General features: G+C 31.7%; 1 protein-coding gene across 4 annotated transcripts in view; it reads left to right on the top strand.

Annotated features, from left to right (window-relative positions):
• Positions 1 to 18,571, top strand: part of LOC128989840 (putative leucine-rich repeat-containing protein DDB_G0290503) — a 30,635-nt gene extending 12,064 nt beyond the window's left edge. For 2 of the 4 annotated variants that reach the window (XM_054411917.1, XM_054411916.1), the window contains exons 7-14: positions 607 to 701; positions 2,004 to 5,493; positions 6,978 to 7,099; positions 7,684 to 7,848; positions 13,450 to 13,571; positions 15,390 to 15,522; positions 15,858 to 15,947; positions 18,292 to 18,571. In XM_054411917.1, coding sequence (XP_054267892.1) covers positions 607 to 701; positions 2,004 to 5,493; positions 6,978 to 7,099; positions 7,684 to 7,848; positions 13,450 to 13,571; positions 15,390 to 15,522; positions 15,858 to 15,947; positions 18,292 to 18,315 — 4,241 coding nt within the window. In that variant the 3' untranslated portion in view covers positions 18,316 to 18,571. Of the gene's footprint in view, positions 1 to 606; positions 702 to 2,003; positions 5,494 to 6,977; positions 7,100 to 7,683; positions 7,849 to 13,449; positions 13,572 to 15,389; positions 15,523 to 15,857; positions 15,948 to 16,200; positions 16,271 to 18,291 lie in introns of all 4 variants that reach the window. The other 2 variants (XR_008490469.1, XM_054411918.1) reach the window with 2 other exon arrangements.

The raw sequence follows: 18,571 nt of genomic DNA, 5'->3' as shown, positions 1-18,571 counted from the left end.
AAGTCGCTTTATCGGTTTGGTTGGCTATAATACCAAATTACCTATCTTTATACTAAACTAACAATTTCAGCTATTCTAGCACAGTTTGAGAAGAAAAATAGGTTGATATACAAAGTAAAATGGACTTGAAAAACAATTTCTAACTGAATTTTTGCACTTTGAAAAAGAAAAACATTCAAGTATATTTTGCTTCTTATCTGTTTCTCTGGATTTTTGTGTTTATTGCTTCAGATTCTTCTTTTCTCTTGTGACAAATTTCCTTCTTGGAAGATGATTACTAGACATACTCATCAGTGATTTGTTCCCTTTAGAGCTTGTATTATTTACACAATTATTTTATTTGCCAAAGTATATCCAGTCTTATTTATTTTGTTCAATGTGACTTGTCATTTCAAACGTTTTCTCTTAAATTAAGACGTGTCTAATTTTACCTCCTATTTTAGTTTAGTTCAAGGGGCTCTTTCTGTCCATTACAGTAAATAATCAAATTACTTTTGTTTATAAAACTATAAAATATATTTATATTTATTTAATAGAGTAAATTGTGTAAACTGTTGTAGTGCTACGTGTTAAATTAAAAATCTTATCGGTTGTTTTATCTTTCAGACAAAATTAATTGGTTTGAAGAAAAGTTGAAGTTAATAAAAGCTACTTTGATTGAAGAAACAGAACAATTTGACCTATTGAAAAGTAAATTGAAGGTAAGATCGTTTTGTAATTTATTTGTCTTATGAAAAGATTCCTCCTTTTAAGTAAGATAATTCAATAATCTTCATTGAAAAAAAGACAAAACATGTGTTTGAATTGCTGTTTATGACACTATTTGTACTGTTTTATTTTAGTTGAAGCATGTTTAAAAAAGCTAACAATCTCAATTATAAGTATTTTATTTTCAGGGTCAAAAATAAAGAAAAAAGTTATATTTTTACAAAGCTATAGCCTACAAACAATTAAGAAGTTTTTTTTAAAACATTACAAAGTAATAGGTAGTTTAAGTAACTCTTTCACTAAACTAAAATTAAAAAAATCAGAAAAAATCGCCCAATTCAGCAATGACGGTAGAAACAGCAAAACTCAAAACCATCGCGGGAGACGATAGCCAAAGTCTCGGAGAATGTAGGTAATGCTCCTCCCGATATCCAACATTTTGAGGGGTTCCACTGTAATTAATAATTAGGCCTAAATAATTAATCAAATAATTATTTTTCATGACTTGAATATTATAGTACCGTAATTAAAACATTACAATTTTTTATTTTTTCACATTACACTGTTTTTCTTAATGAAGTTTGGCCTATATTTTAGTAATTCTATTTTGCTGCCATAAGCAGTAAACACTTGGTTATAATTCTTAAGTAATACTGAATCACTCTGGTTGATTCTCAAAGACAAAATATATTCTGAATAGGAAGGGCAGTGATCTGAGTTAGATAGGTCTGGCTCAGTGTCCAAGGGTAGAGAAGCTCACTGCTGCACATACATAAGTGAGGAACATGTCTAGTCAGTGTTTGGCAATGTTTTCAGAATGGCGTACATAATTACCCAGTGCTACCCGTACCTATCCACCCAACCGTCCCCCAAGGCCATACCCCCAAAACGCTAATGTTTTGAATAATGATGAAATATGTTTTATCATGGAAAGATTGTGAAACCAGCTTCATCTTAGACTCTTATGTGCTGAAATAAACTTATATAAGTGTTACATTTTGCAAAGATATGTAAGGTTTCCGAGTTTTTTGAGCCAAACTCCTAGAAAAAGCGTGAGCATTAAAATTTGGTTTGACCCGAACTTTTTACAATGATCTTGATGTTAAGGACAATACTCTTTTACAGCCCCCAAAAAGTTAAAAAGATTCAAGAAATATCAATTTAGGCTGTTACAGAGTATTTACTTAATAGATGGATACAGAACTTGTCTGGTAGCTTGATAACATCTGCAACCCACAGATGCAGTTAATTCACTATATCACCCGCACCTTTTTAATGCATGATTTTTATTTCAGAAGTTGAAACTACAGGGAGGTGCTTCTGAAGATGAAAGCTTTGACAATGTGGATAACTCTCAGCTTTCTAAATTCCAACAAAATGAAGTTGAAGTTACCAAAGCTTTGGGCCACTTAATTGGGAAAATTTCTGCTGAAGTTCAAAGTCTACAAAAGAGTGCAATTTCTTGTTCCTTATTAACTTCAAGCTATGATAAGCAAAATTTTGATTTAAAATCCACAAACAAAAAATTGACCGAAAACAGAACTGCTCAAGATGAACAAAAAGTTGAAATGGAAAAACTTACTGCCTTAATCAAACAACTTGAAGAACAAAATAAAACGCTATCTCACAAGTTGGAAGATGAAAGTAGTTCTTTAAAAGAAGTGAAAAATGAACTAAATTGCCTCAAAACAACATCAAACATGTTAAAAAGCAAAATAAAGTTATCTAATGATAATTATGGAAAAAACGATGCCATAAATTGCCTTATTTCTAATGTAGAGAATGAACTGATTCAAGAATGGAATTTGTGCTTTCAAAACTTTTTACAAACGAGATGTGAAGTGACAGTGCTGAAAGATACAAAAGAGGATTTAGAAAAAGAGTTATTAAGGTTAAAGGAAGAAGGTAAACAATTAGAAAATACCAACAAGGAAATTACAGAAAAAAATAACAAATTTAAAGGAGATATGAAATCTTTGCAAAATAAATTGGAGGAATACTTAACTAAACTTGATACTCTGTCAATGGAAAAAAGTGAACTGAAAGCCAGCAATGAAAATTTAGAGATGCAAATAAAAAAAATCGAAAAAACATTGTTACATTATCAAAATGTCTCTGGCGAGAAGAGTGAGAAGTTGCAGAAAATTATTGATGAGAAAAGCAGAGAAGAAACAAAACTTATAAGCTTAGAAGAAGAACTTGCAAAGTGTAAAACTGAGTGTGGTCTTCTTTTGGAGTCAAAAGAAATTATGAATAATGAAATTGTGTCTCTGAGGAAAGAAAATATTGATGTGATCTCAGAAAAAGAAGCTCTGAATAACAAGGTAAATGAAATGGAAAACAAATTAAAGCTAATCAAAGATGACTATAAACTGATGCAAGATACTTCAGATGGACTAGAAAATCAAATCAACTCATTGACCAACTTAAATAAGGAACTTGCTGCTGAAAAAAATACTATTCTCTTGAAGCTTTCAAATCTTGAAAGTGATCTTGAGAAAAATAAAGCATCCAACTCGAGTCTACTTGAGGAAAAGAACAATTTAATGCATGAGCTGGAACACTGGAAGAGTGAATTTGAGAATATCAGTAAAGAAAAACTTACCGTCACTGAAAAACTTGATCATCTTGTCAAGGAGTTAGAAAGCAATAAATCAAACTCAGAGTCTGTTGAGCTTTTACGAGAACGTTTAAATGAGGTTGAATCTTTAAAAAAAGAAAATGATAAATTATTAGAAGAAAAGCGTGTTTTAGAGAATAATATCAAATCACTGAACTTAGAAACTGACAGGCTCAAATCTAGCTGCAGCGAATACATCAACACCAAAAATGATTTGTCAGGAGAGTTGTTTTCTGTGAAGCAGGAACGAGACAAACTTGTATCTGAGATTAACCTTCATGCAAATCAAATATTAGAACTAGAATCAGCTTTGAATGCTAAAATTGAAGAATTGTCAATCCTTATGAAAGAGCATGCTGAATTAACTCTTAAGACACATGATTTGCAAAAAGAACTAACAAAACTGCAAGAATCTCAAAAGTTAAACTTGGAGAATCATTCTTCTATATCAGAAGTCAATAAGAAGTTATCTGATGAACTTAGTTCCTTAGGAAAAGAAAGAGAGAGTTTACTAAATGAAAAATATACTTTGGAAAATGAATTTAAAACTTTGAACAACAAGTATTTAACTAGTGTAGAAGAATTAACAAAACTGACCAAAGAACAAACACAATTGGATGAAAAATTTCAATCTCTACAAAACAAGTACGAGAAACTATTAAAAAACAAGAAAAATGAAGAAGACAGTATGAAGGAAATAAAAAGTCAACTTAGGGAAAAGGAAGAAATGTTACGGTCTGTCAGTGAAATAAACCAGCAACAGTCAAAGGACATAGAAATGTTGAAAGAAAATTGTACGAAAAATGAGAATGAACTGAAATTGTTAAAGGATAGACATAACACTATCGTTGCTGAACTTGAAAAAAACAAAGAGCTTGTTTTATCTCTCAAAGAAATTAAAATAAAGTTATCTGAGGAAATCAGTTGTCTCAAGAACGATTGTGAACGCTACGAAGAAAGTTTAAAAAAAACTAAAGCACAGCTTCAACAGGAAGAAACTAGTAGTTTGGAGTTGAAAAACCAGATTTGCTCTATATCAGAATCCTTCAAGGAGAAGTGTCAGGAAACAAATGAAAAATATCAAGAAAATATACGTCTAAAATCTGAAATGGATAAACTCATGGATAAAGTAAATGCCTTGAATACATGCATTGAAAAACTTACCAAAGAAAAGAATGTCATTTTAAATTATTTGTTAGTTAATTTTAATAATGTAAAAATAATCAAAGAATTGCAAAAGGGTTTGTGTGATTTTGTCAACGATTTTCAAGATGAAATGTCTCGTGAAATCAATTATATTAATTATAAGTTGGAGAATGATTTGTTGAAACTTGTAAATCATTCAATTGAACACGAAATAGAATGTTCTCACGCAAAACTCATTGAGGTAGAACACAAGAGCAAAGATGATATTAACTCATACAACTCAAAATTAAAAAATTTTCAAGAGTTATCAAACATACAAGAAGAAGTGTTACAAGTTAATGTCAAAGGCTTAGAAAGTGTATATCCAGTAAACAATGAACAAGAAACTGGTTCAAATATGGTATCATTTAGACAGATGGGACACCTAGAGAGATTATCTCAACTAGATATTGGCAACTCTTACGAACCTGAAGTTTATTTGAAACAAGCTATATTACTGATGAAATCTTTCACAAACCTGTTGAATCATAATTCTGTGAATAGTGAATACTCTGTTGATTTGTTTACATCAAACAATGACAAATCAAAACTTGATTCAGAAGGCAAAAATATTCAAAAAGAAATTGTTGCGATGGAATCATTCATAACCAATTTTGAAACCAAATACCATGAAACAAGTTCTTCAAAATTGAAATTTCTAGAAACTGATAGATCTGATAATAAGCTATGCAATGAAATGGAAATGCAACTGAGACAAGAGATCAGTCTTAAAGATGATATTATTAAAAAACTCCAGTCTGTTATTGAAGATTATGAGCAGAAAGAACATGTTAATGACATTGAATTTATTTACAAACAAAAACTTCAAAGGCTAGAGCAAGAAAATGATTTACTCAACGAAAAACTTCAGAAACTCCAGGATACACATGAGTTAAATGTGAAAAATGTTGTTTCTGAATATGAGAAAAAGATTAAAGAAGTCGAAGATGAATCCAGCCTCTACGATTTTGAAAAGATTGGTAAGTTTTTAATTTTTACTTTTTAAAAGCATTACACACTATATATCATCAAACATTAGTTAGTTAAAATTAACTTAGATGTATTACGTGAAAAACTTATGTATTTAAAATATGTTTTATGGCTACACTCATCCTTCACTCACATTTAGGTTAAAATACACACCTAAGTGGCATCCCTATCTCAATTAATTTATATTGATATGATACAAATTTCTTTAAAAACAGAACTAGTTTTAAAATACATTATAACCTTTTTTGCAGTACAGTATTAAAGATTAAATTTTAAAAGTTTCATACCAGTTTTAAAAATTTTCCTACCGCTGCATGAAAATGATCACCTTGCCACACCTGGAAACAGTACGCAAAATAGCTCATTTCCGCTCACTAAATCAGCTGATTTTACTCATGGCGTTTATATGAAACACTAACATCCGGTAGCCTAAGCAAATAACATAACCTAAACTAGACGTTATTATATACGTTTTTATGTAAATCATGGTAATAGGAAAAATGTTGTGTGTATTATGAGCACAAATAATCATTGCCGCTCTTGAAATGTATGGCCGCACTCAGCTAAAGTTTTGGACATCTACAGTTATGGAGCGGCAATGATATACTTTGTGTTCTTAATACACAAAATAGCAATTTCGCTTGAAATGTCATAATTAATTTATTACCTAATCAAAATATATTCTATATACTATAACTATATTACTATATACTACTATATTAATCTAGTGATGGTCGGATCCGGATCCGCCGGATCTGAGCTAGAACCGACGCTCGATGGGATAAAAAAAAAATCGGATCTTGGGCTGGATCCGGTTTTAATGGATCCGATTTTTTTTATACTATTAACACAGTGCAAGTATTCGAGATTTCGAGTTCGAGTAGAGTACGGCCTTGAAACTCAAGCTTATCTTTGAACTCGCCAGTTTGGTTTGAAATTGTAAAAAATCAATATTTGTTCAAATGTAACTTGTGTTTACATAAAATGATGAGCAAGAGGTAGTTGTCCTAATCTATTTTTATAGCTGTCACAACAGAATAGGTCAACTCAAAGCAGTCGCCGGCAACTGACTGGCAATGGTATACTGACTTGACACAGAATAGAATGACATGATCGGTAGTGATTTTGTTTTAAAGTACTGTTTCACAATAAAAAATTCCACTACTGAACTGTTACGTAAGCAATAAATTTATGTTTATAAAGTCAGAATAGAAACAATAGAAAGGCAAAACAATAGAAGGGAGGGAGGGGTTGTGCAGTGACCTCGAAATGAGGGTGCATAGCAGCAGTGAGTGCATAGCAACCCCCGTCTTTACTTTTTATTCACCCTGTATATAGCTGTGCTATGTTAAAAAATAGCTAAAAACAGAGATAGCTTTTCAGAGGAAAAAAATAAAATTATCATCTGAATAATCCCAAGAGTACAACTTTATTTTTTTGACTGTGAGAAATGCTAATTTTGTCTATACATTAGGTAAGGAACAGAAGCACATTGTCAATGAAATGAAGGAACAAATTCAAAACTTACAACAAGATTTGGAAGAGAGAGGAGATGCATTTGAGAAGTTGTATGAAGAACACCAGCAAACTGTTAAAGTAAGCAGCAATCCAATCACTATCTATACACATTAGTAAAATGACTTTGAATTATATTTACTAAAACCCATACTATCCTCTCTAAAAATAAGGTTTTCATCCCAATACGGTTTGCTTGTATACTTTTGTGAATTTTGTATACAGCGTATTCAGCCATTGGGAAAGGAAGTTTTAATTTCAATGATTTAGTATTTGTGCTAGCTGATACTCCAACGGTGGTCTCCTTTAGTTGACCTTGTATAGCCTTCTTATTAACTGTAGGCACGTAAGGATATTCTTGTTGTACCTGTATCTTACTTCCCAAAAGAGATTTTAGCTTGTATTATAGTCAAAAATAAATACTTAATTTTTTCTAATTTATAAATTAAACTTACATTTTTAAATGCCAATATTACTCTTAATCAGGGCTAAAAGAAACGATTGATTATTAGGATGTTGCTAGCCTAGTTGTTAGCGTCTGAGGGAAATGGGTTGGTGCCTTAACATATCCATACAAATTTTGAGGGTTTGGACTGCTTTCTTTTCAAACCGTAGAATTACCACTGAAATACCACTAAAGCTGTCCCTAAAAAAATTGATTGCAGAGTTTGGATGGAGAGATTCACCAGTTGAGGAGTAACCACGACAAGGAGCTGAGAGAGCAAGACAAGAAGTGGAGGCAATGTCTGGACAGAAGATTGGCTGAAGAAGAGACAAGACACCAACAAGCACTGAACACACTCAATATGGAGTGGAACTCTGAGAGAAGAGTGAGTCACATTAAAACAACTCAATAGGAAATGAAAACCTTCATTTCCTAGTAAAATCCATTTGTTTGGACCCTAAACTGTAATAAAACTAAAATGGTCTGTAAGCTCGTCAATATAGCTTTAACAGGGTGTATACCAACCGGGAAAACCAGGAGAACCGGGAAAAAAACCTTGAACTTAAAGGAACCTGAAAAAAAACGTAATATTATTTTAGCCCCGGTAGAAGATTGCAATCGTAAAACGCGCATTTACCACGATCGCGGATGACGACTATGACGTTTCCGTGACCGCGGGAGTCAATGATGACGTCTACACGGGCGCAGGAAATTTTTGTGATTTTGCCGCGATTCCAGACTACAGGGTTTCTATGACCACGGGAGACAACAGATTATGTTGTTTCCAAGACCGCGAGAGACGACGATGATGATTTCTACACGGCCAAATAAGATTTTTGTGATTTTGCCGTGATCTCGGACGACGTTGATAACGTTTCTGTGACCGCGAAAGACGAAAATGATAATGTCTACATGGCCGCGGAGGATGTTCATGATTTTGCCACGATTGCAATCGCGGACGACGACGATGACGTTTCCGTGGCCGGGGGTTTAAATGATGATGTCTACACAGCCGCGGAAGATTTTCGTGATTTGCCGCAATCGCGGATGACAATGATGACATTTGTGACCGCGGGAGACGACGATAATGTCTACCTACCGCGGGAGATGTCTAGGATTTCGCCACGATTATGGAAGACTGTGATGACGTTTACGTCACAGTTGGAGGTGACCACATGACCACGGGAGATATTCAGGATTTTGCCGCCAATGATAATGATTTTTTGAACAATGGAGATAATAAAGAATTTTGCTGCTACCGAGAGTGACAATGTTTTCGTTGCCTTGCAACAAAACATACAACATGACAGATCATGTTTAAATATCTTAAAATTAACTTGTAAGAATTAAAGCCAATAGCCTTATCTGAGCATAAAATGAATCAGTCTGAAATTATCTCTCTAAATATCAAGGGATACAAAAATGCTCTTATTTTACAAGAAACTGTTCCTTAGGAGGGGGCGTCTTAATACTAGTTAACAAAGATAGTACTAGGTGGCGTTTGCAGAGGCATCCACAAAATTGAGCGGAGTCATCAGGGTTCATATTATATTCAAATTCAAACTCAAATAATCTTTATTTGTAAGTAGCATATAATACATGCATAACTAGTGTAAAAATACAGGTATGGAAAAGTATAATCAAAGGTTTCTTAGAATTATCAATGCAAACATTAACATTATTTCCTACAACTCATCTAAAGAAGCTTTGTTGATACATTCATATTAGTTTATTTATTGAAGAGGGAGGTTTAGAAATTCATCCAGCGAGTAAATTACTTTGTATAAGCTTTCAGTTGTCTTTTAAATTTAATTGAATTTTTGTCTTTATTAATATTTTCTGGGATTAATCTTAAAAACTGTTCACCATTATATGTTGGTTTTTTTCATAGAGCTTCAGTCTGTGCTGATTTTGCCTTATAGAGTCCTTTCTAGTGTTATAATGATGTGTAGTTTCGTGAGGGACATCATTAGGAATTTTGTTCTTTGCACACAAAATGACGTCAAGAACATATTGGTCATAAACCGACAGTATTTTTAACTGTTTGAAATGTTCTCTGGCCGAATCATCTTGATTCAATTTCAGCATTACTCTTATAGACCTCTTTTGGAGTCTTAACATACCATCCAAATTTGCTTTTTTTGTTGCTCCAAATAAACAAATACCAAAAGAAATATGAGAATGTATGTAAGCAAAATAAACATTTTTCAATGTTGTTAAATTACAATAAAAAGACATTTTTGAAAGAGCATGAATTCCAGAGTTCATTTTTGTCAAGATCTTGTTTACGTTTACGTGTTCATTCCAATTAAGGTGTTTATCGATAAACAGGCCAAGAAAATTTGTACTTGACTTTGGATCAATTATGGAATCAATTATTGGATCAATTATTGGTATTGACCGTTACCATCAAGCGTCATCATTATCTTTACCTACAATTTTAACTAAAGACAACCTTTGTGTAGAGATAAATATTGAAGTAATTAGATTGGCTACACGTTTCAAACAGAAGGGGAGCTAAAACACAGATATGTCATTTTACGCCTTTTCGGTGACCTGCATTTACATTTTAATTTAAACCCTATGGGTTGGTCATCAACTTTTTCTCAAACAGGGCGATACAGTTGCAGCTAGTGATAACCTAGAAATCAACATGTACAGTTTTGGATTCAACCATTTTGGTTACTGATAACTGCATAAGAGGACTTTGTGCGATGGTGAGTATATAAATGGAAAAAATATATGTATATGGCCAACTCTTAAATCTGAGACATTCATAACTACTAAAACCAACTAGCCACCTACATAAATATACTCAGTAAAACAATTTAACATATTTTTTTACAATACAAAAATTATAGATTAACTTTAATGAATTGTAATTTGTATTTATTTTGATTTTATTGAATTTGAACATAAAAAAAAAATTTTACACAAGTTGGTATTAACATTCACATCCTCATTGATTCCAGCGTTTAACCATAACCCAAGTGGTACACGTTAAAAACTGTTATAATCAATCGTGAAGTGATCGAAGACAAAGATTAAGCCTTCAAGTATTGGCTAAAACTGTTGTGCTTCCTAGTGGTCCTTGTTGATCTTGACAAGATTGAACAATTTGCTACGTAGCGGCATTTCAAACACATTGTAAACTCCACAATTATTCAAGAAAACCGGTGTATAGATGATATGTAAAGTTTGTTAACGTATAATTGAAACTAATTCATCACTTTTTTAATAAGGCTAATATTAATTAATTCAGTTTTTCTCAAGTAAGCATTGCTATTGGAGAGAGAGCTGGTGTAGTGGTTAGAGCGTGGGACTTAGGTCCTTATGAGGTCCCGGGTTCAAATCCTGCCAAATCACCAATGGATTTTATCTAATGCCCCAACCCCTAGGTCTAGCCTGAAGTAATGTGAAAAACAATCCCGGGCTCGTGCCTAGCGTCTTAGGGAAAAAAAGTAAGCATTAAGAAATCAACTAAGACACTATTATTTAAAATGATCTGTCTTGACCTTATTTGAAGCTATACATATTAACTAAACCATATGTAGTCAAGATAGACTTAGGGATATGACAAAGTTGTATACAACCAGTTGTTGGATTTCTTGGAATCGAACCAGTTGCTGGATCAAGAGAAATATGTTTTTCGACCAGGAAAATCCACAACCACTGCTAGCATTAACTTCATTGAATCAGTTATCAACTCAATTTAACAACAATGAAAAAGTTATTGGAATATTTTTGGATTTTTCTAATGCTTTTTGATAGGGTGCCACATGATAAATTACTTGAAATTCTTCATGGCCTAAATATAAATCATAAAGAATATAATTGGTTCAGATCATATCTAAACAATCGGAAACAACGTGTTAAAATTCGACATACCTCATACTATCCAAATTGCAAATATGCATACTCCCAAAATGTCTTATCTAACTTTAAAACAGCAAATTATGGTGTCCCACAGGGGTCTATACTGGATACCTTGTTATTTCTTTGCTACATAAGGGGATTTTCAGGAGTGGTAAATGCTGGAGAATCTGTATGTCTGCATGCAGATAAAACATAACGATTCAGGTAAATCTCAAGATGAAGTGGAACTAAAGTCTTTTTTTAAATTTTTGTCGGTAAATTAATTCACAAATAACAAAAGTATACTAATAAATTCAAATAGATAAAATATTTTATCTTTTCTTTATGCACAACCAGAATATTTCTATCTATTTCGGTTAAAAAAATACAGATTCATTTTAAGACTTAATTTATACACTGTATAGCTTATGGAATTTATATGGTGGTACCACCAAAAAAACCTGGACAAAATTCTACGTCAATAGGAAAAAGCTCTTAGAATTATCTTTAGTATAAAAAACAGAGAATCAGTTAGAAAATAATTTTCTAAATTGGGTATAATGACCATCTATGATTTATACATTTTTGAAACTATTGATTTATACATTTTTGAAACTATTCTACATGCAAATATCCCCGCCGCATCAATCCTGCCGACTAAGCAAATTTCCATTTGCCTGAATTGATTTTCAATTAAATGTATTTAATTAACATTAGGTTTTATGAGTACCTAGGCTTGATGCTACAGAAAGGGTAAGTGTGTGTTTTTTTTAATATTAATAACGTAGTATAAAATAAATTAATTTACCAAGTTTGATCAAAATCAAAATATACCCATAAACAAGCAAACTACAACATTTGACAATATTCTCCATAAGAATAACATTTCTAATTTTAAAATAACAATTTTTTGAATTTTCTCCGTAACGAATGATTGTACAAAAACACTTTGATATACTAAACTATTTGTTTTTTTAAGCTCTTTAAAAAGGTCTGGAGAGAAATTGGGAAAATTTGTGTTTAGAGGGTCAAAAATTAGAAAAAACAATTTTTACCCCATAAAACCCCCCGTAAAACCTCGTTCCCATGGTCCTATCATGCTGGTTCGCAAACTACTCCAAGTTTATCCCGCCTACACCTTCAAACCAAATTTCATCGAAATCGGACAAAAACTACTCAAGTTATCCTGTTTACGGACATACACACACACACACCCACACATATACATACATATATAAAAATTTGAACGAATGGTGTTTTTGGCCTCTGGGGACATCAAAATGAAAAAGTAAATCGGTCTCGGGCCTAGGTCTTACCATGCCACCTACGGTAATAAATACTTCCCTATTGGGAAATTCGCTAAAAGTTCAGATCATCAAACTAACAATTTCCACAGTTAAAATTCACGTAACATCAGGCATGTAGAACAACACAGATTGAAGTTATTTGAGAAAAAAACACCAGTTTCATTCATAAAAAATATTTATTTAGCCTACCCAAAAATATTTTTATTGAACATGATCACAATAACTTTAAACAACTTCTGAAATACTATTTTCAATTTAAATCATTATATTCAATAGAAGAGTTTTGGAAGTTAAATAAATTGCAAATATGTTATAATTTATGTTTGTAATCTTTTATTTAGGATATTTTTTTTCTCTTTTCCTTTCTGTGACGCAATTCAAGTATTTCCTGCAAAAATACTTTCATGAATAAAGATGATTTGTATTGTATTGTATCGTAACATTCACGCTAAAACTTGGAAAAACTGAAAAATCTGGAAAAAACCTGCAATTTCACTTAAAAAAAAATAGTATAAAAAAATACCCTCTACCCAAAGACCAAAGAAGTAAAAAAGCTTCTAACTAACTTGTTTGTTAGTTGTGTTTTGTAACTGTTGTTACAGCCATTTCAACATTATGCATTTTCCCCAAGTGAAAAAGTGCTTCTTGTCAAATGTGGTTTACTCTTTAGTCTTTTTGGATATCATGCTGAAAGCTATAGGCCTAGATGTGATGTGAAAACAACTTGTATTTGTACTTGTTTTACGTATTCACCTACCATTTACTCAGGCACAAGCCTTGTCGTTCTCCATCAGTGTGTCAGTATATTTAGTGGTATGTTGTAGGAGCTGGAGACTGCTCGTAGACTTGCAGTGAACGCAGTAGAGAGTGGTTCTGGCAGTAATGAGTTGTTGAGGAGACAGGTACAAGCCCTCACCATGCAACTGGCCGAGCTGAGGAACCAAAGGTACAGTAGCAAGATCAAATATGACCTCTGTACTTCCCAGAAGTCAAAGTTGTTCAACAACAAAAGCTGACTAGTTTTGCTACAAGCGCAACTTGTCAAAACATAAACATAAATTAAAACTCAAAACAAGATTTGTAAACAAACGTATCACAAAATTACCAAAAAATATTTCTATCATAATGATAACATATTATAATGACCAATAATTTATTAAACATTCACATTATTTGGCTCAAAAATTGAAATTTGACTCTAAATAATGGGTTAAGTTACCTTTTACTGCTGTCATTCCTTTAGATTTTTCAGATAACAAGGCCTGTTGCTTAGTTGTCAAATAATTTGTCTTTTCAAATTCATAATCAAATTGTCACATAAAACATCCATAGCAAAGCTAAACAATTGCTATTGTTAAGGGTGATATTGTCAATCAAATCTTAATCGAAAAATGCAATTTACAGAAAATTTTGTCTTAACTTACTGTTGTAGAGAAATGAAAATTTTGCATGAAACATTACTACTTGATTTTGTAAAATGTCACAGAGTAAAATACTTGGTTTACAAGATACTTTCCTAGTGTATTCTTAAAATTTTTTAAATTGACTTAGCTTTTAATGATTACAGGTTGATTATTAAAAAAACTTCATACCCATGTAACCTTTTTTCTATGTTGTTAAGTTATGTATTTGGTATTGACAATTTTCTTGATCCTTGTGTTGTATGCGTGTAAATGCTGCTGCCCACGAAGAAGATCAAAATTCTTCTGAATCAACAGCAAGCATGAAGATATATATATATATAGAGGGAAGGCTCAATAATCCTAACTGTTTAAATATTGGCTTACATGAGACTCATGGGGAAAATGTCATAATGCGAACAATTTTTTTAAAACTTGTCTTCTTTTCCTGCCAACAACTTGTGTCGGCACTCGGCAGTCTCAGATTTTTCATTATTTAGCTGGTCTAATTGATTTTAAATGTTCAGTGTGATTAAGTGTTTTGTGTATGTACTTATATGTACATTTGTTTTATTTATGACGATGACAAGTGTTGAGTAGAAAAAGAATGCAGAAGATTTGAAAATGAAGCAACTGGCCTTAAAAAATTGTAAATTGAAAAACAATAGGATTGATGACGGTATTGAAACCTAACTTATCATTTGGTAAAATGTTTCATGTTACTTGCATCATCAAGTGATCCTTTGCAGTAGATCACTACTATAGTTTTGGACTTCTGGAGTCCATCATCAGGTGTGACAAAAAAAATCAAGTCATCTAACCGATTAGGATTCGTTGTTGCCATTGTTTTTGTACATTCATAAACGCACAACAAAAATACAATTAACGAATATAATACTGAAAAACTGGCAAGTGTCATCACATAGCCATGTGCGGTGACGCTGGAAGATGAGTTGTGACCGGTGCTCTTCAGATGAGTCAGGATGAGCCTCATGCCTCATAATAATGCATATAAGCTGATCGACAATGGAGTAAAGACAACAGAGTTACATATGAGGTTGTCTAGTCATGGCAAAGTAGCTTACGGTACTTGTAATTTGGGTTGCGTTTAAGAAAAACACTCTTTATATAAGATTATTTATATACTTTTAATATTCACTAATTTGCATCATAATAAAACAAGTAAAATAGTGCATTGTACTAAAAGTTAATAGAACAATAATAATGGATTTGGCCAAAAACAGTTTTGGTTCTTCTAATAATATCTCAAAATAAATTATTGGATCAGGATGGAAAATAGTACAAAATTATATGGCATTTCCTTGTTTACATGAGTTTTAGTGCATTTTTTTTTCTTGTACCAGATGTGAAGCTTGTGGCCGTAAAAGAAAGAGTGAAGTAGGAGAAGATCAAAGATCAAGATCGGTGCAAGACTGTACTGAGATGGAATACCTCAGAAATATTCTCTACGAGTATATGATGGGCAAGGAACCATTGGTGAGTTTTGATTTTGATCCACAGTTTTTAGATGGTGTAAAAACTGATCAAAAATGCCATGAGTTGACAAACCATTCTAGCGATCTATTTGGATCTGTGAAATAAGTCCCAACTATTTAATGTAGTTATAGGAATATAATTAAAGGAATATAATAAATAGAATATAAAAAATCTATTACTTATAACTAGCCACTGCTTTATTTTTGTAACTGCTCAATGAAATTTCTTGCTTTTTTACATTTAGTGAAAACCCAGTTAAACCTAAATATCTGTTTAGTGTGTAACTAGAAAAAAAAATGTAGAATGTATAATTAACGCTTATTATTTCTGTTCAGGTTCTAGCTAAAGTCCTTTGTGCTTTAGTGAAGTTCGATGAAAATCAAACAAAGGAAATTGTATCAAAAGAAGAACATAGGATAACACTTGTGAGTACTTAGGGCAAACAAATAGATCATGTTTTAATGTAACATTCTTAACTGGTTCTTTTAAGTACCTAACAGAAATATTTTATAAGAAATAAGTAAAAATTTCAAACATTTATGAATTTCTTGAAATCTTGGATAGAAATTTATTAATGTGTTAAATGTAATGCATTTCTAACAGCATTTTGTCCTGTCTTATTTATACAAAGTTTTACAAGCAATGTTTCAGATTCAATAATCGATGATTACTTTTCAGTTGCGGAAAAATCTATGAAAGATAGAAAATTATCAGTACAAACGCTTGAGGAACTCTTTGCAGTAATTATGTTTGTCTTTTTCATAGTTTTTTTTGTATGTTTTGCTTTATATTTTATTAAATACTGATTGTTATTTGCTGGGATGTGTTTTTTTATGAATAAGTAATATGCCAATATTTTTGTAAAGTATGATGAGCTATTGGATTTGCTGTGTTTTGTTTTCAGCTTTAACATGAATTAAACACTTTTATCTTATTTGGTATTCTGTTACATGGTTTGGTGAAAGGAGTTTTAGCTTAGAGTTTCTTTATATTGTATACTGTATAGTAGATTTTGAAGCAAGAAATTTGAAAGGCACCTAAATAGGTTATTTGGAGATGTTATATATTATAGACGATGATGATGACCAACGTTAAACAACCTCAGAAAACGTATAACCACAGGAAATGATGATGATATTACTGCGATAACATTGTGACTTTGTGACAAATGGACGTTACATAAAGTTTATAATTAATGTTAATACTCCTTGCCTAAATACATTCTAAAATTATTATTTATAAATATACATTGAAAATACAAGTTTTTAACAGTCAAATTCATTATGTAATAGTCAAATTCATTATGTAATAAGCTCAGCTCAAGGCTCAAGCTTCTTTCCAAAGGCTCAACTAGATCAAAAATCTGCATCTAGAGCTTGCACACCTCTAGTATTTAATTTAGTCTTATTTCAGTAAAGAAAATGACATTTTGAGTAATATACAAGATTTGTGAATTTGAAGGTTTACACTTAACACAGAATTTCAAAACTAATCAGCTCCCCCACTATCAATTTAGTTGTTCGGTCATTACAGAAAACTACATTATTACATATTTTAGAAATTCAGGAAATGAATTATTATGAGGACTGTAAGCAGTGTCCCCCATTTATTCAACCATTAATGATGTGAAAAGTTGGTGGAAATGGAAAGTCTCTCATGAAGGCTGGCAACAGAGAAATAATTTGGATAACGTTTTCTTTAAAAAGTACAACTGAAAGGGAATTCCCAATGCCATTAAAATATTTTCCTGTAATAAAAACAAAAAATTCTGGCAGAGAACCTTTCTTTAGCAATTACTCAAAAATCTGAAAAATTATTCTCTGTATAAGTAAGTTACTAAATAGTAAATTAAATTAAACTAGTGTACCTGTTGCTCGGATTCGAGCAATTGCTAAGTATTACAGGTGTTATTTTAAAACGAATAACAGTCATAATTTTTTATCACTTTAAAAGATTCGACTCAGATTATGGAAATACTCATGATGTGCATAACAGATCGATATAATCAACATTTATTGTAAATATCTTATCATTTTTCAAAAGCTGATCTTGTTTTTTAGTGTTTTCTACAAATAGCCTTACTTATAGCCACATTAGATTGTCCATAATAACGATTAAAATTCTAAAAAAGACATTATTTCTATTTCTTCTCCTTGTTCTATGACTTTCCCATGTTTCCATAGTTTACAAATCGGCCCTTTCAATGATTAATAAGAAATGCAGCCCAGTGTTAATTCAGTTTTCTTTTTTAGTATATCAAATTATCCAGACTATCTCGCTTTTTTCCCCTTGTAATATTTATGCCAACCCAAATTCAAATCGTAAATATTTCATTTTAACCAAGTCAGTAAATGTTTGTAGCAAACTGTTAAATTAGCAAACTTATTTACTGTTTACAATTAACATATGTTCTTCTTCTCACTTTTAATTTCTGACAACAGCTGGAGTTTCATAACAATGTTTGTTTTCCATGTTAATCTTATGGAGAGATACAAAACTTTAAAGGGCCCCAGGGCCTCACTCTCTAATTATTTCCCTAAAAAGAAAGTGACCTGCACAACTTCACGTTACGCTCTTTCCAATGACACCAAAAACATGTCAATCGGCTCAGTAGTTTCGGAGGAGTAATTGTCACAAAAAACCTGTGATTTATAAATAAATTACTACAATTTAGAAAAGATCAATTTTGAAGAACCAATGTTTTCTGAAACCCACAGTAAAAATTGAAAATATTCTGCTTGTTTTAACACTTTTTGTTTCTTGTTTTAGTTTGGACAACTGGGACTGCTGTGATCATTCCTTAAAACCGTTTTTCGCACGAGACATAATTAATTTTTACCAAGTTGTTTGTGTACCATTCATTGTAATTTACTGTTAACCAGTGCAATATTGATTTTACTTACCTTTATGCATGTGTCAATGTTATATTTTATTACTATTAATATTATTTATTGCCAATGTTACAATTTATATACATGTACATTTATATATAATATATATACATATTATACTATTGAAAATAATAAGTAATTTGTAAATCTAATATATT

Source organism: Macrosteles quadrilineatus, unplaced genomic scaffold (genome assembly GCF_028750875.1).
Source record: "Macrosteles quadrilineatus isolate MER2022 unplaced genomic scaffold, UCM_ALF_1.0 Scaffold_3__2_contigs__length_128488019, whole genome shotgun sequence".
Lineage (NCBI taxonomy): Eukaryota > Metazoa > Arthropoda > Insecta > Hemiptera > Cicadellidae > Macrosteles > Macrosteles quadrilineatus.
Note: the sequence above shows the minus strand (reverse complement) of the source record. Positions and strands in the feature narration are given on the sequence as shown.